Here is an 18274-nt window from a genome sequence, read left to right as displayed (position 1 = left end):
TCTTCCCCTTCTCCTCACACCGTGGACACAAATCGATTTCCAACCTCTTCAAACAAGATTTTCTCCACTAAAACCTAAACCCAAATTGGATACCCACAATTCTTAGAGTTTGTTCTCAAGATTGTTTTGGGTGATATGTAATTTGAGATTTTTAGGTTCAATTTTGTTTCTCTGACATGTGTATGCAATTGAGTTTGCTGGGATTGTTTGTTGAGTTGCCAGAGTGGGGTTGTTTGAGGAAGGAGGACATTTCGGAGGATGTGTGGGGGCCATTAAGGCAAGCATAAGGGTTTCTGAGATAAAAAGCGATAATCTTGCTACCGCTTTTGTTGTCAATGAGCAAAACGTCGAGGGAGTTGTTGTTGGAGTGAGGGAGAGGAAACGATGTGGAGGTCGAGGCGGAGGCTACGATGCTAAGCTTGCCGTCATTTTCTCGGTTGTGGATCTTGTAGGTGGGGGGAGATGGAGGGAAGAAGGCAAATTTGGCAGCCAAGGTAGAACACATGCACCCCATTCACAAAACCCAGAAAAAGATTCAAGTAGAACAACAACCCAGCTCATAGAGTGAGGACAAGATGATAGGCTTCAAAAGATTGAAATGGATTTTGGCTTTTGGGGTTTAAGGTGATTGGGAGTACCCACTAAAAAGTAAAAAGTGAGTTTGGGGTTTTGTGTTTATTTTGTTTAGCTGGAAGTGAGTAAGGTGAGGTCATGAGTGAGTTGGGTTTGTGAGAGTAGTGCAGACTGCAGAGTACCCACACACACACAAGCACACGCACACGCACACATACACGCACGCACGCATGCACCCGCACGCATGTAGAGAGAGAGAGAGAGAGAGAGACACACACACACACACAGAGGTGAAAATACTAAATTACTCTTTAAAAAATGAATAATTGCATAAGGTTAACGGTGTTATTAACGCCATGTACTAAAAGTGGGTCAGGTTTTGAAAATCATGTATCGTTTTGATTTTTTTTAAAGAAAATGTACCGAACTTCAGAGTAACCCATTTGTTGGGGACTGTAGTTAAAAATTTCCCTATAGCTTGGCTAAAAATTCATGATTGTGATTTACTAATTATGAATACAAACAATTCAAATTAAAGATATTCGGTTCGTCTATGGTCTAATTCGGTACCCAAACGATCATTAATTTGGCTGAAAATTTGCAGAAATGATCTACTCATAGGAACCTAAAAACTGAATGGTGGAGATGTCGATATATGACCGAAATGTTGGTCTAAAAGATGGTTAAGAAGCTAACTGGTTAACTTTAGAGCGCTCTCCCTAGTTATATATATATATACAGATCCTATCCAGAGCGGAGCTCCGCTTTGAAATTAATGTGTGAAGTTCGAGTTTTCGGTCACTTTTCAGTCACATATCTACATCTCGACCGTTCAGTTTTTAGGTACTAGTGTATAGATCATCTCTGTAAATTTTCAGCCAAAATAATGATCGTTAAGGCATTGATAACTGCCTTAAAGCTAGTACGGTTCAGGTTGACAGATTCAGTCCGTCCATTGGTTTAAGCGAGTTAGATATCTTAACGATCATCAATTTGGCTGAAAATTTGCAGAGATGATCTATACACTATTACCTAAAAACTGAACGGTCGAGATGTAGATATGCGACTGAAAAGTGACCCAAAACTCGAACTTCACACGTTAATTTCAAAGCGGAGCTCCGCTCTGGATAGGATCTGATATATATATATATATTATGTTTTTTATAAAGGACTTATTCTCTCCTAAATTTATGAGAATTATTTCATTTTCTTCAAATATGATATATTTTACTTACTAGTTAATGTATTTATGCACACGTAAAAATAGTTTGTTTATTAATGGATATATTTTTGAATCAAATGAGGTCAGTCAAATTTATAATTCAGCAAGCAGTACCAGAAACGACACACCCCAGAGGGGCCGACAGAAAGAGCCGTCCTTTAGGGCATACAAAAGACCTATTCTAAGAAAGATAGAACCTCGCACTCCCGGGTATACCCACCTTTTACGGACAGTTAATCACCTTTATTCTAACAAAACTTAGAAACTCAGAAGCAGAGTAAATAAATGTGACAACCGAGCAACTAGATCTTGCGACCCAAGGGAAAATTAAACAGTACCAAGGGCCCTAGAGCCCCAATCCAACCAGCCCCACACCAAAAGGGGTAGAACAAAGCAAAGGCCCATGAAGCAGCCAAATCATCCAGTTTGAGGCCCAACCACTCCTAGGTCCCAAGCCCAAAACAGAAAGCCAAAACAAAGCCCAAACCCAATTAGGGTTTGCCATTGCAGCCAACCTAATAGGGCCATCAACTTTGCCGTGGTTGACATCTGCACCACCACGCAAGCTACTCCAACGTCAAGGACTACTGATAACCTGAGAGAAGCCAATTGCGACTCCTAAGCACCGTCGTTGAACTCCAGTCGTACAGTCGCTGCTTTTGTCGTTGTAGAGGCCGCCGCCGTACCATTTATCCCACAACCAAGATCCTTGGCAGCCTCCGCCACCAATAGCGTAACCACCATCTGGGGCACAACTCTTCATCAGACCCCAAGCCGAGCAACTTCGAGTCACCTTCCTCACCATCAGATCTAAACGATCCCAGACAAGCCAATATGAGGAAGAGAAACGGACACTGCCGCTCCCCACCATCTCTTCCATCCTCCTCAGAAAATTCACATCCCGACAGGACCGATCCAATCGTAGATCGGTCCCAGCACCACCATCAGCACATCCAGCACCGCTAGTAAGACAGACCTGTTCCACTCGTTACACAACCCTCTTTTTCAGAACCTTCTATTGATAGCTTAGTAGAACTATTGGAGCCAGGCAAGTAAACTACCCCTCGTTTCAGCTACTTCGTTGCCTCGAGACAAAGAAACAGCAAGGCAACCCGCCTACATTGAGATTCAACGTATGATAACTCTTCTACTCTTTGCTGAAGCTATCGTGTCATATGGAGGGATGGGGTGCGTCTGAGCCTATTTCTTCTCTTCTCTATAATTTTTGGTGGATCCTTTCTATCTTTTTGTTTGCTTTTTTATGCCGTAGTCTTTTAAGATTCAACCTGTCAGAAGAAGGCTAGTTGTACCCCATATAATCAATTAACTACTAGGCTTAGGCTCATTCGAGTTTAAAATGAAAATTCCTTTCTTCGAACTTGACCAATTTAATTAATATAATAGAAAAAAGAAAATTTATTACATTTTTTTTTATTAAACAGGAGAGGGATTGAGTTTTTAAATCTTTCGATGTATTTTATTACATGTAAGAATGGAACATGACAAAACTAGAAAGCAAAGACCCAACCCCTTTTGTTTGTATTTTTGATTTTATCAACTTCAATCTATTCTATTTGGCGTAGTAGATCTTATTGTTCTTAGTAATATTTTAGACAATTTTTTCATACACCTTTTATGATGAGGGGAATGTAATTTAGAGAATAGCTAGCTAGAGATATAATAAAGAACAATTGATTTTGAACCACAAAAAAAGGGAATCCTTTGTTACAATAGAAGCAGAAGTGATGTGGATTATTCAAGAATCGAAGTCGATTTGCTTTATAAAAATAAGATATCAATGAACTTCTATGAAATGGTTTCACGGGATTCAGCCAATTGTCTTGATCATGGGATATCATTGAGAAATAGGAATCCATGTTATCAAAAGATTTCCTGCGATTATTGGTAGTATGGAATGAGTCAATCACCCACTTTGGTATCTTAATCTTATTGAACAAAAACGGTGATATTGTTCCTCCATTGATCAAGAATTTTGTAGTGACAATTGCCCTATGAAGACTCGCTTTCGCTACGGCTCCGGTGGGTTCCCTTAACCAAGCCACTACCTATGAGTCGCCGGCTCATTCTTCAACAAGCACGCGGTCAGAGCCCAATGCTCCTCCCACTGCTTGGGAGCTTAATCTTTTCTGATTATACTAGAAATCTTATAAGACCCCTTATAAGTTAGAGTTGGATTTATTTGGATTGTTTCATCAACGACGATAGGTCAGAATTTTTGACTCTGCGCCAGTGATTCCACTATTATTTATTAGACCGATAGTGAAGTAGTACCGTGAGAGAAGAGTGAAAAGAACCCCCATCGGGGAGTGAAGTAGAACATGAAACCGTCATTGCTTCTTCTGCGGGAAAAGAAGTTCACGACCCGTAGGCCTTCTACCTCCACGCGGCATTGTTCTGACAGGCTTTCGCAATCAAAATTCAACTCTGTTATGTGTTATTACATTTTTTATCTTCCATTTTTAAATTGGTTATGTCTAAAACTCAAAATAAAAATTCTTTTATTTAATCTATTACTAATACAATTTTTATTTAATCTATTACTAATACAATATATTCCTTTGTTCCAGACTTTATATTCTAGTCAATTGAATCTGTTGAATTGTTGTTCAGTTCATATTGAAATGAATCAAAATTGATAAGGAGTTAGTCAATGATGCTCGAGCATGTACTTGTTCTGAGTGCCTACTTATTTTCTATCGGTATCCAACTTTTCACATGCCTATGTATTTTACAAACTCTCACAAACCCAATTTATTAATTTTGATTTTTATAAGTTAAAATCTGTCTTTCAATAAAACGAGTAGAAGGGTGAATAAGTCTGTTTATTTACATATTTTTTATTTACACATTTTTTTTTATTAAATTTTTTTTATAGGTATTTAGTAAAAAAAAAAATTATTAAAACATATACTTATATACTCCTTATTTAGGTATATACTCACTTAGGTATACTTAGTATAATAGAATAAGAAAGAGGAAACAACTAGCCCTCTCGGGGACTTGTTTAAGAATAAGAAAGAGGAATCTCATGTAAATACCATGGAATAGGGTTTGATCCTATTCATGGGGATTCCGTAAAATTTCATTCCAAAAAGAGAAAGTTCGAAACAATTGGGATTTTTTGGAGATTGGATGCAGTTACTAATTCATGATCTGGCATGTACAGAATGAAAACTTCATTCTCGATTCTACGAGAATTTTTATGAAAGCCTTTCATTTGCTTCTCTTCATTTCTAAATTTTGTTCCTGAAAATCTAATGTTGTAATTTTTTCTTTTTGATCTGGAATGTTGTAATTAAAGTTGGGTAGATGCTGAAAATAACGTACTGTACCAAAGATTTTGCTTTTAGTAATTGGTAATACCTATTCAATCTGACCATCACAGGCTTCGTACAAGTTATTAGCTATATATAGTAACATCAAACTTGTAATTGTCCAAAAACTATTGAAACATGAAATTAAACAGTACATAAACATTCTGATATGATTATGATGATCGATGATATGTTCTTATTTGTGAAGGCGATAAGAAGGAACAACCAGCAGATGCTTGGCTCGTGAAACGGTTAGACCAAATTCCTCCGTCATGTCCAACTCTGTTGGCAACAAACCATCCAGAAGCTCCCAATCGAAACAGTGCAGAAGTTGTGCCAATACTAGCTTGACCACAACTAGCCCCAATTGAATTCCAGGGCAACGTCTACGACCCGAACCAAATGGAATAAGCTGAAAGTGATTTCCCCTCAGGTCTATATTACTCCCTGCAAACCTTTCGGGTATGAACTCGTCTGCATTGGTCCAAGCATTGGGGTCTCTTCCAATTGCCCACACGTTTATGATAATGCGTGATTTTTTGGGTATGTGGAAGCCGTTAACAGTGCAATCTTCAGTGGATGCATGGGGAAGCAACAAAGGTCCCACTGGATGTAGCCTCAAGGTTTCTTTCACTACCATGTCCAGGTACTCCAACTTGTCCAAGTCTGATTCCTCGACCATTCTCTCCATTCCCACCACATTTTCTAGCTCTTTTCGGACCTTCTTCATTAGTTGTGGATGTTTTATGAGTTCAGAGACGGCCCACTCAATTGTTGTTGCTGATGTGTCCATTGAGGCCACAAGCATGTCCTGTTCATAATTAGTCATTGTTAAATCGGATTCTATTGTATTTCGAAATATGATATATCTTGAAAGGACAAAATTAAGAGTATATCCTACTCTGAAATACTATAGGATTTGCCAAAAAATTATAAAGGCATGGCTAGAGTGAAAATAGTCAAATACTGCAAAGAATTTCTATGATACTGTGGAGCAAAAGTGAAAATTCTGTGGAGTATGAAAAAGCAAGTCTATGCGCAAGTAATAATTTAACAAAATGACTGCTTGGACATCAAGCAAGTCTATGCCTAGCTAGTTACTTACAAAAATGATTGCCTTGATATTGGAGCGTTCAATTAGGTATTCAGATTCTTGAGTCCCCATAAAGCTGAGCATTACATCAACAAAGTCCTTCGTCTTTCCCTCATCCCTCGATTGAAGATGTTCATCAATAATCTTCTCGAAAAAGTCATCAAACACCTTGTTAATAGCCTTCATGCGCTTAGTGAACCCTTGGAGGTCAAGTGGAGCAATACAAGGGATGTAATCGCCCAAGTTAGGCGCAGCTGCTAATTGTATGGCTTGTTGAATCACAGACTTGAAACCCTTGTCGTCAAATTCTTTATCCGCGTACTTCTTTCCAAACACCATCCTGCAGCTCATATCTGCACTAAGAGATGACACCTTAGCGCTGAGATCGACTGGTTCGTGGCTGGTTGCAGCTGCCTCTTTAATGGCCTCTATGAAAAGGACAACCTCTTCTCTCCTCATTTCCTTGAAAGAATTGATTTTGTGGTTGCTGAGCAACTCGAGGGTGCACATCTTGCGCATGTCTCGCCAATAAGAGCCATACTCGGAAAAGGATAAGTTCCTCTGCCCGAAAGAGATGTGCTTTGCGCCTTCGTGAGGTGGCCTGCTTGCAAAAACAAGGTCGTGGGTCTTGAGGAAGAGCTCGGCTGCTTGAGGGGAGGAGACGACGATGGCAGACACGAGACCTAATCGCATGTGCATGATGTCGCCATACTTTTGAGCCAGTCTGTGTAGGTCTTTGTGAGGAAACTATTAACAGAAAGCAGATATTTCCCATACCTAATTAGGGTTAATTAGTGTTAATTCTGTTTAGTGCATGGTTAGCTTGTTAGTGACCTACAGCTGTATTACACGTGTAACTCTTCTACTACTCTCTGCTACTATAAATAGCTGCTACTATACTCGTTTTCAGTTAGTTGTAACAGACACAAACATATATAGAAATTCTATCCTTTCGTTTCTCTCTTCTCTCTCTCTTCCTCAAGCTTCAGAACCCTAGCTTTCATGGTATCAAGAGCTCAGGTTGCGACCTAGGGTTTGCTTTTGCTTATTTCTGAGTCTCGAACTCACTGCTCGTGCTTGATTCGGTGCTCGGCTTTCTTCTCCTGCAAATTTCAGATAAGTCTTCGTGTTCTTGAAGAAGGAAAAGTTAGATCTACAATTTTACAGAGTGATTTCTTAATTGTGAAGCTTCGATTTGGTATAATCAGTGTTCGATTATGAATCTATGCACATTTTTAACTACTTGATTGTGAAGTTGTGAGAATTTTCTTACTTTCAGTGGTTTCGAAACCTTAGATCTTGAAGTATTGTTAGTCTGAACTCATTTGCAAGCCATGATTGTGGAATTGAAGTCATTATCAGTTGATATAACTCTATGAGGTTTCAAAACCCTAGCTTTTCTTAGCTTTCCTTGAAGATTTGTGGTGATCGTTGGCTCTTTGTTAAGATTTGTGAAGGTTCTTAATTCTTTGATACTTTGTGAGGTTTCAAAGCCTGAGATCTACTAGTATTACACAGATATACACTCGATTCTTTTGTCCCTACCTCTTATCTTACCAAGATGACTGCATCTACGAATCAAGCCTCTACAATCACTACTCAGACTACTGTGTATCTCCCAAATATCTTACTTGATGAATCCAACTATCCTACATGGCTATTTCGCATTGAATCCTTTCTTAGAGGTCAAAATCTGTATGGATATGTTGATGGCTCACTTCCATGCCCCACTCAATTTGTTTCTGCATCTGATGGTTCTGGAAATGTGATATCATCTGAGTATGCTAACTGGAAGATACAAGATCAAAGCATTGTTAATATGATTGGTCAAACACTTAGTCCTGTGGCCATGTCATGTGCTGTTGGAAGCAAGTCTGCTCAAGATATGTGGCATAGGTTGAAACTCAAGTTTGCAGCTCCTAATAGACAAAATATTCTGCAACTCAAATCTAATCTGCAGAATTTGAAGAAAGGAGGTGATGATATTGAATCTTACATGGATAAGATCAAGGCTGCTAGAGATGCTCTTGAAACAGTTGGAGTCTTTGTAGATGATGAAGACGTTGTTGTTACAGTATTGAGAGGTTTACCATCTGAGTATGCTGCTATTAAGACTGTAATCCGAGCTCAGTTTGTTGCTTGTTCTGTGGGTGAACTCAAGACTTTACTTAAGGCTGCAGAGATTGATATTGAGAGTGAGGCTCAAGCAACTTCAACTACAACTCTTACTGCCATGATGGCCAAAAATACCATCTCTTCTGGCTCTGCCTCGAGCAACACATCTTGTGTTTCTACCTCAGGTCTACAGTCTCAAGTGCCATCTGTGCCTCCTGGTTATAGTCCATTACTCACTACTCCAGCTAATAACAATATCCACTTGTCTTCACAAGCCCCTTATGCTCCTATTTCTGCAATGCCATATGGAAACATTACTCAGCCTAATCCTTTCACTATAGCTGATCCAAGTCCATCTATGACTGGCTTCTATGTTGCACGACCAAATGGTCAGTTTGGAAACAATGCAAGATTCGTCAATAACACTGGAGGTTACAGAGGGAACAACAACTTTAACAATGGCATGAGTAGAGGAAATGGTACTCCATTTAACAATCAATTTAATGGAGGCAATGCAGGCTACAACAACTTCAGACAGAATGGAGGTGGTTCTAACTTCACATGTCAGCTTTGTGGAAAAGTAGGCCATGGAGCCAAAACATGCAGGACTTTATCCAATCTTCAGAATTCTCAACAAGGCAACTCAAACTCCACTGGGTGTCAATACTGTGGCAAGCCAAACCACACAGCAGATCGATGCTACTACATATTTGGGTTTCCTGGTCAGCAGCAACAGTCAACACCACAACTCCAAACTACCACAAACATACCTCAATCAACTCCAATGTTTCAGAATAATCAGGCACCTCAGCAGTTTCAGAATACTCAACCACAAGGAGTTGCCATGTTTGCCTCTTCCAGTAACACACCTCAATTTTGGTTGGCTGATTCTGGTGCCACCAACCATATGACTAGTGAAGTGCAGCTGCTTAACAATCTTGCTCCATATACTGCCACTGATTCAGTACAAGTTGGTGATGGTAAATTTTTAAACATCACTCACATTGGTAATACTAAACTAGGCAGGTTGAAACTCAACAATGTTCTCCTTATACCTGAACTTGCTGCTCATTTGCTTTCTATCTATCAACTATGCAAACAGAACAATTGTTCTGTTTGGTTTGATGAGTTTATGTGTGTAATACAGGACAAGGTGCTGGGAAAGGTGCTGTACAAGGGACTGAGTAATCAAGGGCTTTATCCTATACCTTTTGATCTGCCATTACATATTCAAAGACATCATGGTTCAAGTAGCAAATCACCTAGTCTTCAAAGCAATTCAGCTTCAGCTTATGTTGGAAGAGTGGTTAAACATTCTCTGTGGCATCAAAGGTTTGGACATCCCTCAAATGAAATAGTTACTAGTATGTTGAATAAAGGCAACATCTCAAGTATGCCAAAGGAGGATTCTGCAGTTTGTGAAGCTTGCCTACTTGGGAAATTTCATAGGCTGCCTTTTCCAACTTCTCAATCTAGGAGTCAGTTTCCCTTTGAGATTGTTCACTCAGATGTTTGGGGTCCTTCCCCTCATCTTTCTATAGATGGTTTCAAATTTTTTGTATTGTTCATAGATGATTGTACTAGATATACCTGGATTTTTCCCATGAAAAATAAATCTGAAGTACTTAGCTACTTTCAAGCTCTATGTGCATTTGTTGAAACTCAATTTTCTACTCATGTCAAATGTCTTCGAAGTGATGGAGGAGGAGAATATACAGGAAACAAATTTAGAGAATTTCTGTGTAAACAAGGCATTTCACATCAGGTTTCATGTCCCTATACACCACAACAGAATGGCATTTCTGAAAGAAAAAATAGACACATTAGAGAGACAGCTATTACTCTTTTGCAGGCCTCTTATCTTCCTGCCATCTTCTGGTATCATGCTTGTGCTATTTCAGTGTATTTGATTAACAGAATGCCTACGGCAACATTGAACATGCAGTCTCCATTTGAGAAACTCTACTGTAAAACCCCATCTCTAGAGCAGCTTCGAGTATTTGGTTGTACCTGTTATCCACTTATGACTCCATATAACAGTAATAAATTACAACCAAAGACTGCAAAGTGTGTATTCATTGGATTTGCAGCAGGTTACAAAGGTTACATATGCTACAATTTGACAAGTAAAAAATGCATTATTTCCAGACATGTGTTCTTTGAGGAAGATCAGTTTCCATATGCCAGTTTGCACAGTGTTTCTACAGGTGGTTCTACACACAGCTCTTGCCCAACAATTACTCAGTCTCAACCCTCACAGCATCTTGCAGCACCTGTTCTTGTCAGTACCACTTCACATCAGGTACCAATCTCTCTTCCAATTCATGATCATAATCATACTACTATAATGTCTCAGGATATTGATGTTCAAGATTCTAGTCCTTTATCTGTTTCTGATCATACTGGAGATGTTACTCCTTCTTTGTCTTCTACTGAGCATTGTCTATTACCTCCTTCACCTGATCATCATAGTTCTCCTGCATTTCATTCTGACTCCAACACTACTATTAATTTTGGAGAAGATACTGGTACAGTCACTATTGATACTCAACCAGGGAGTGGTTCCATTTCAGTTGTTCTAGAGTGTGCTCCTGCTAGCTCCATATCACAACTCTCTAGTTCTAACATTTTACATCCAGTTCAAGGTCTTTCTGAGTCCACAGTAAATGATCATACTATGCTCACTAGGAGTAAGAGAGGAATACAAAAGAAAAAATGCTTCTTGTCCATACTGAATAACACATCTTCTGGTGATCTTTCTGCCTCTGAGCCCCATAATTATAAGATTGCTATGCAATGTCCAGTTTGGAAAAATGCAATGCAGGAGGAGTATGATGCACTTGTTAAGCAGCAGACTTGGTCTCTTGTTCAATTACCTCCGAACAAAAACCTTGTTTCCTGCAAATGGATTTTCAAAATCAAGACAAATGCTGATGGCTCCATAGCACGACACAAAGCTAGACTTGTTGCCAGAGGATTTAGTCAGGAGCATGGGGTGGACTACGATGAAACCTTCTCTCCTGTGGTGAGACATACTACTGTGCGTTTGATTTTAAGCTTGGCTGCACAATCAGGATGGACTTTGCATCAACTGGATGTCAAAAATGCTTTTCTTCATGGCATTCTTAATGAGGAAGTATATATGGCCCAACCTGGAGGCTTTGAAGATCCTGCTCATCCTCATCTTGTTTGCAAACTTCATAAATCCTTATATGGATTGAAACAGGCACCTAGAGCCTGGAATGAAAGGTTCACCAATTTTCTTCCAAGCCTTGGTTTTAAGTGTTCTTATGCTGATCCTTCCTTATTTGTTAAAACATCTGGCAGCTCCATAGCCTATTTGCTTCTATATGTGGATGACATTATTCTCACTGGTGATAGTGAAGTTCTCATTTCAGAACTCAAAATGGCTTTGCAAGCTGAGTTTGACATGAAAGATTTGGGCAGATTACATTTTTTCCTTGGTCTTGAAATCACATATACTTCTGATGGCCTCTTTGTGTCTCAACATAAATATGCTACAGAGTTGATTCATAAAGCTGGTTTGGATGACTGTCACACTCATCTGACACCTTGTCAGTCAGGGATCAAACTGTATAAAGATGGAAGTCCATCTTTGTCACCTCAAGATATTCCCTATTTCAGAAGTTTGGTAGGTTGTTTGCAATATCTTACTTTCACAAGACCTGATATTGCCTACAGTGTGAATTCTGTCTGTCAATTTCTTCATTCCCCAACTGAAGCTCATCTCTTGGCCACCAAACGAATCCTTCGTTATGTCAGAGGTACCCTTACTCATGGTATTCATTTCAGGAGGGGTTCTTTACATCCACAACAGTTCACTCTTCAAGCTTATTGTGATGCCGATTGGGCCGGTGACCCCAATGATAGGAAGTCCACCACTGGCTTTGTTATTTTGCTTAATGATTCTCCAATCTCTTGGTGTAGTAAAAAGCAAACAGCTGTGTCTCGTTCTTCTACTGAGGCTGAATACCGGAGTATGGCTGACACCACTTCTGAGCTTCAATGGTTACAACACTTGCTGCATGATTTACGGATTACTCTTGCTAGCATTCCTACTCTTCATTGTGACAATATCTCCGCTCTTGCCCTTGCCACTAATCTAGTGTATCACTCCAAGCTTAAGCATATTGAGGTTGATGTGCATTTTACTCGAGATAAAGTCAAGGCTGGTTCTATACGCTTACAGTTTGTGTCCTCCAAAGAACAACTCGCTGATCTGTTTACAAAAGGTCTTTGCTCTCCTCAGCATCTCTACTTATGCTCTAGCTTATGCTCCAGCTTGATGTCTTCCCCCAGCCATCCAGCTGAGGAGGGGTATTAACAGAAAGCAGATATTTCCCATACCTAATTAGGGTTAATTAGTGTTAATTCTGTTTAGTGCATGGTTAGCTTGTTAGTGACCTACAGCTGTATTACACGTGTAACTCTTCTACTACTCTCTGCTACTATAAATAGCTGCTACTATACTCGTTTTCAGTTAGTTGTAACAGACACAAACATATATAGAAATTCTATCCTTTCTTTTCTCTCTTCTCTCTCTCTTCCTCAAGCTTCAGAACCCTAGCTTTCAGAAACTCCCCTAACAAGTTGAGGCTTCCGAAAATAGGAAACCCTCTTGGACCAGGAGGTAACCTCTTCTTCTTGCTTCTCCATGGTTCCAGAATATAAACAACAGCAAGCAATGCAATTATTACTGCCCAATTCCAAACCATCATCTCTCAATTAAAGATTGAGATAGGAGCTAGCAGCTAGCTAGTAGTTTAGTCCAAGTGTTTATATAGAGATTTGGATGCCGATGGATCGAGTAGAAGATTCAAGCACACCTTGAGTACTTGATTAGCCACTGAAATTTGGATATACTTAATTGTAACAGAGGCATCGAAATTTTCAACACGTTCAAAGCATGCAGCAGAGGATAACACGTTTTGCTACAATTAAGAGTAGGCGGCTCGTACGCACTTGTCTTGGTGCATGAGACGTGTCAACATTCATGAAGCTATCCCAACTGCATATCACCCCAACTACATTCACCTTTACTACTACTTTTACTTTTGTTGACTTCTCTGTTATTTGTTGTTGTAATAGTTAGAATAGTTATTGTAACTCCTATTCTCCCAACTATAATTGTAGACCGAACATACTATAAATCCTCCTAACTGGAGATGAATATACATAAGAGCAAGTGCACCCGTAGTAAAAAAAAAGGCAAAGTCGAGAAGTCAAGAATTCGACCGGTCAAGTTACTATTTACTGCCACTGGACATAGGTTTGCATCCGTTTTTTTTCTTGACCGGTCAAGACTGTTCATTATTATATATTTTAACTGTTCATTGAAAATCGACTTTTTACACATACATAATTTGGGAAAACTTCCTTCATGAAAGTTATAGAGATCGTCGATACGAGTTCGTGCATATGTGGAATGTAAAATTCGGAGTTCGTATGAATTAGTTATAAATTTTTGAAAATTTAAAAATTTTCTATAAATAGCAAAAATTTATGTTCCTTTTTCATAAGGACAGATTTCAAGACAACCGTCGGATCTTCAAATGAAATTGAAACCAACGGCCCAGATTAAAGGACCGTTGGATTCAAAAATTTGTTCAGCCAACGGCTCCTGTCCACGTGTATCCACCGCTGCCCACTATATGTCACTACGCGACAAAAAACTGTCCTTCACGTGCCAATGGCTATTTCTGCTTGGCCCGTGAGTTTCACTCTCTTGTCCATCGCGTGTCCCTCTGGGCGTCAGTGACTGACATCACCCATGTGTAGAGCTCGGGCCGAGCTGGCAGAGAAGATGCCTGGGTAAGAAATAAGTCACGGGCTTGCCCCTTTTTATGGCTTTGGGCATGGAAGGGCAAGACTTGCCCAGTCAAGCTTGGGCCGGTGGAAACCATTTTTCTGCATAGCCAGGCAGCCACATCAACATTCCTTCTTTTTGCCCGGGCAATCCAACACCGGTGGACTTGCTCTAACAGACATTACCATTTGACATGGTATCAGAGCATATACAATCCTAGGAAATATTTAGAAGGTATTTCTGATATGCACTTGCAGCAGCTTCTGTAATCTCAGAGTTGCTGGGCCTTACCTTACCTACAAAGCTTCTGTAATCTCAGAGCTTATTGTCTTACCTTACCTGCAAACTCTGTAATCCCAGAATTTGTTGCCTTACCTTACCTGCAAGCTTCTGTAATCTCAGAGCTTGTTGTTCCAGCTGATTACCTTAGCTTTTCCATCAAGTTTTTCGATCAGAAACTTATCAAGTCTGCCCCGACCCAATCCGACAAACTATCCCAAGATCAATCTTCCGCTGCTACCGTACCGGTTATTGTGAAAAACAATGGTGAATGATGACGATATCAATGTTTCCAACAAAGGTGATTCATCTGCAACTCAGCTTCCACAAATTGTCACAGTACAAAGTGACAATTCCAATTCCTCTCATATTGGCATGAAACTTGACGATACCAATTATTCACTCTGGTCACAAGTTGTGGAGATGCATGTTGCTGGGCAAGAAAAAGTTTGGATATTTGACTGGTGAAATCCCACAACCTTCACCAAAAGATCCAACCTACAACAAATGGAGGGCTGACAATGCTCTAGTCAAAGGCTGGCTGATCAATTCAATGTCTTCCACTCTGATGGGCAACTTCATTCGTCTTCCTACAGCTAAAGCGGTTTGGGATGATGTTGCTAAAACCTACTATGATGGCTCAGATATGTCCCAAGTTTATGAGTTGACTTGCAAGGCCTTCTAAATGCATCAAAATGGGAGACCAATTACTGCCTACTACTCTGACCTTCAAGGTATTTGGCAAGAGTTTGATCACCGTTGTCCAAGTAACATGGAATGTGCTGCTGATGCTGCTACTTGGAAGAAACAAACTGAGAATCAACGTGTGTACGTGTTCTTGGCTGGTCTAGATCTTGAACTCGATAAAGTTCGCAGTGATGTGTTGCGAATGGATCCTTTCCCTGATGTTGAAGTTTCCTTTGCTCATGTTCGACGTGAAGCTCAACGTCAAGTTACAATGATGAATGTCTCTGAAGTTCATGAGGGCTCTGCAATGGTGTTCGGAACTCAGCGAAATGGTGTTGCTCGCCCTTCCTTTTCTTCAATTGGTTCCAGTTCGAAGAACACTAAAACAAGAGAGTGTTCTTACTGTGGTGACAAGGGCCATATCCGAGAGACTTGTTTCAAGTAATCAAGTTAATCGGCTTCCCAGATTGGTACTTGGAGCAGAAGGAGCAGCAGTCTCAAAAGAAGGATAAAGAAAAGGGAAGAAAGGGAAAGGCATTGCAGATTGCCTCGCAACCCTCCTTGGTGTTAAAGGTAGATCAACCTACTACCAACGATTCTTCATCGACATCTTTGGCTGACTCAGGTAACTTAGGTCATGCTTTAAATATTTCTGCTTCTACTTGTGATAGTGCTTGGATAATTGACTCAGGTGCAACAGATCATATGACTTTTGATTCCGGTCAGTTTCATACACATACTCATCCTTCCAAGCACAGTGTCGCAAATGCCAATTGTAACGCCCCAAGCTGCACCTCACCAGCTTAAGCACGTCACAGTGCCGCGAGTCTCTAAAACGTAAACCGAACGCTCGATTTACATCCTAGAGAACCGCTAGGCATTTTGCTTGAAAACTTTTTGTAAAAATACAGCGGAAGCTACAAATATTTTTGAGGTGAAAAACTTGAGTTGCTGAAATCTATTTCATTCGTCCAGAACTTGGATAAAGGCTCACACAAGGTTTGAATTTCACTTGAAGAGAATTCAACTAAATGATGACACGAGACTAGATAACATCGGGTTCGAGAAATAGAATTTAGAATAAGGTTCACACGGTAATTTACCGAACTTGTTCTGCACACCCAGCTCCATCTGCTATTGTCCCGTCACCAGTGCACAGTACCTGCATCCAAACTGTTGTAGGGGTGAGCTTTCGTCCTCGCTGCTCAGCAGGAAACTCTACCACGACTAGGTTTGAAAATCAACTCAACTTTGTAATCATTTGGATTTGGGCCCAGTGTGAAAACAAAGCAAATATATATAAGAACGACAAACTTAAATACTCGATGCATGATTAGAAAACTACGTGCGCTTTACCTGATGGCCTGGTTCCGTAGAACCAACATCTGACCTTACCAGTCACAGAGCGCCAACTTAACACACTAGCTACACACACGGAACCGTGTCATCATTGCGATTGCGCACAGTCCGACCGATGTAGCTAACCCTCCGGAGGTTTAGGGGTGGCTAATCCCCAAGGAAGTCATCGACCACCTTTCCGCTCTCACACACCGCCATCAACAATCTTATACGCACGTTAACTTAAAAACATTTCAAATTTCAACTAACAATACACTTTCATCATGCATCATGTATAAAATCAAATATGGAAAATCACTAGCCAATAGAGAGTCCCGAGTCCCCTACCTGGATTTCGAAGCTTTACCATCTCACGTTGTTCGGAGATCACGAACCTTCTGTTCCTTGGGTATCTGGAGTCCTAAGTTCCGACATTTCGATAGTTAATATCGTATTGAATTAATAACTGAAATCTCGACGATTAACAAATCGTACAACCAACTTTTCCTAGTTTGACCAGGAGTTGACCAACTTTGACCAAATCGAGACTTGTTCGATAATTAACCCAAATTACCGAACCTTTACTTGAAATTATGATATCGACTTAAATCCAAATACTTTTAGGTGCATCCAAATTTACTAAGGCCACCCAAAACATATATAATTTTGTTTCTTTACTTAATAATTTCGTCACATAGTAATTCAATGGGATTTACTATGGACACCCAACATGATTCCAATTTTCACTCTTCACACTTTCCTTAATCATTTACCTTACAAACCATAACAAAACATCAAGCTTGCACAACCGGGTTTAGTTGAGATAAACTCACTTCCCCCATTTCCTACTACATAATTTATGATCAAAAATACTAGCACTAACAACCAATCCCAGTTCAAACTTCTATTCCAACTATCGATCCCAATTTCCGATTCAAGATCACAACATCAGATTATCACTTCAACCAAACCATCACAGTATTTAACTTCCAATTATCTCCAGAAGAGAAAAACATGGTTCAAGGGCGGTAACTACCTTCAAAAACCAACTCGATTTTCCGGAATTCCTTGCTGAACTGAGCTGATGATGGACTGAGGATTTTGACGCCAATAACCCAGCAAGCCTCTTGATTTCTGGTCCACCAACGCAGCCAAGATGAAAACCAAGCCCGGCATGACCGGAAAAACTACCGGCGTCGAGGAACACGGCAAACTCGAAACCAAACCCAGAAACGAAATCGTTAACACGTAATCAAATTCAAAATCTAATTATACTGGGGTGTAGAGCTTGACGAGGAGAGGAAGTTTCATACCACAGACGGCCCAAACGGTGGCCGGAGTCGCCGGAAAATGCAGAACTCGCCGGAGGTTCTTCAAGCTTTAGATCGTCGATTCTTCGTTCCCAGTCGCTGCATGTATGATCTGGAACCACAGGGACGTAGGCGACACCAAGATGAAGCTTTTTCCGATGGCCCGCCGCGTAGAGGTGGCCGGAGAAGCGGTTTTCGGTCGGACCCAATCGCGGGTCGCGCTCCGGGTCAGAGAACTCTGGTTCTCTCTCTCTGTTTCTCGAGTTTTCTGGTTTAACCTCAGTCCTTGATCTGATCAAGGAATATAAATACTTCACCTAAATTGCAATCAAGGGCTAGGATGAAGCGGTGCTTGATCAACGGTCCAGATCGCACCGAGGCAATTTCTTTTTCTCTAAATCATTTTCTAAAATCCCATAACTTCGGAAAATCGCTATAAATAGCTCGGGTATCCAGAAAATTCTCCGAAAATTTCCACGAACTCGTTGTGATGTG

The 18274-nt window shown here is 40.2% G+C and overlaps 1 protein-coding gene across 1 annotated transcript; it reads right to left on the bottom strand.

The window, feature by feature from the left end:
* Window positions 1–5124: 5124 nt before the first annotated feature.
* On the bottom strand, window positions 5125–13227 carry LOC133727997 (cytochrome P450 71AU50-like). Its single transcript, XM_062155417.1, has 3 exons — window positions 12922–13227; window positions 6236–6970; window positions 5125–5941 (listed from the first exon to the last, which is right to left on the bottom strand). The coding sequence occupies exons 1-3, from the start codon at window positions 13075–13077 to the stop codon at window positions 5327–5329; spliced, it is 1506 nt and encodes a 501-aa protein (XP_062011401.1). The 5' UTR covers window positions 13078–13227; the 3' UTR covers window positions 5125–5326.
* Window positions 13228–18274: the final 5047 nt, after the last annotated feature.

Source organism: Rosa rugosa, chromosome 2 (genome assembly GCF_958449725.1).
Source record: "Rosa rugosa chromosome 2, drRosRugo1.1, whole genome shotgun sequence".
Lineage (NCBI taxonomy): Eukaryota > Viridiplantae > Streptophyta > Magnoliopsida > Rosales > Rosaceae > Rosa > Rosa rugosa.
Note: the sequence above shows the minus strand (reverse complement) of the source record. Positions and strands in the feature narration are given on the sequence as shown.

Coding starts and splice junctions, on each gene's coding strand:
- LOC133727997 (XM_062155417.1), bottom strand. CDS start 13,077: ATGATGGTTTGGAATTGGGCAGTAATAATTGCATTGCTTGCTGTTGTT. Junction 6,971..12,921: donor GGGAGTTTCTGAAAGCTAGG/GTTCTGAAGCTT, acceptor TTCTGTTAATAG/TTTCCTCACAAAGACCTACA. Junction 5,942..6,235: donor ATATCAAGGCAATCATTTTT/GTAAGTAACTAG, acceptor AATTATGAACAG/GACATGCTTGTGGCCTCAAT.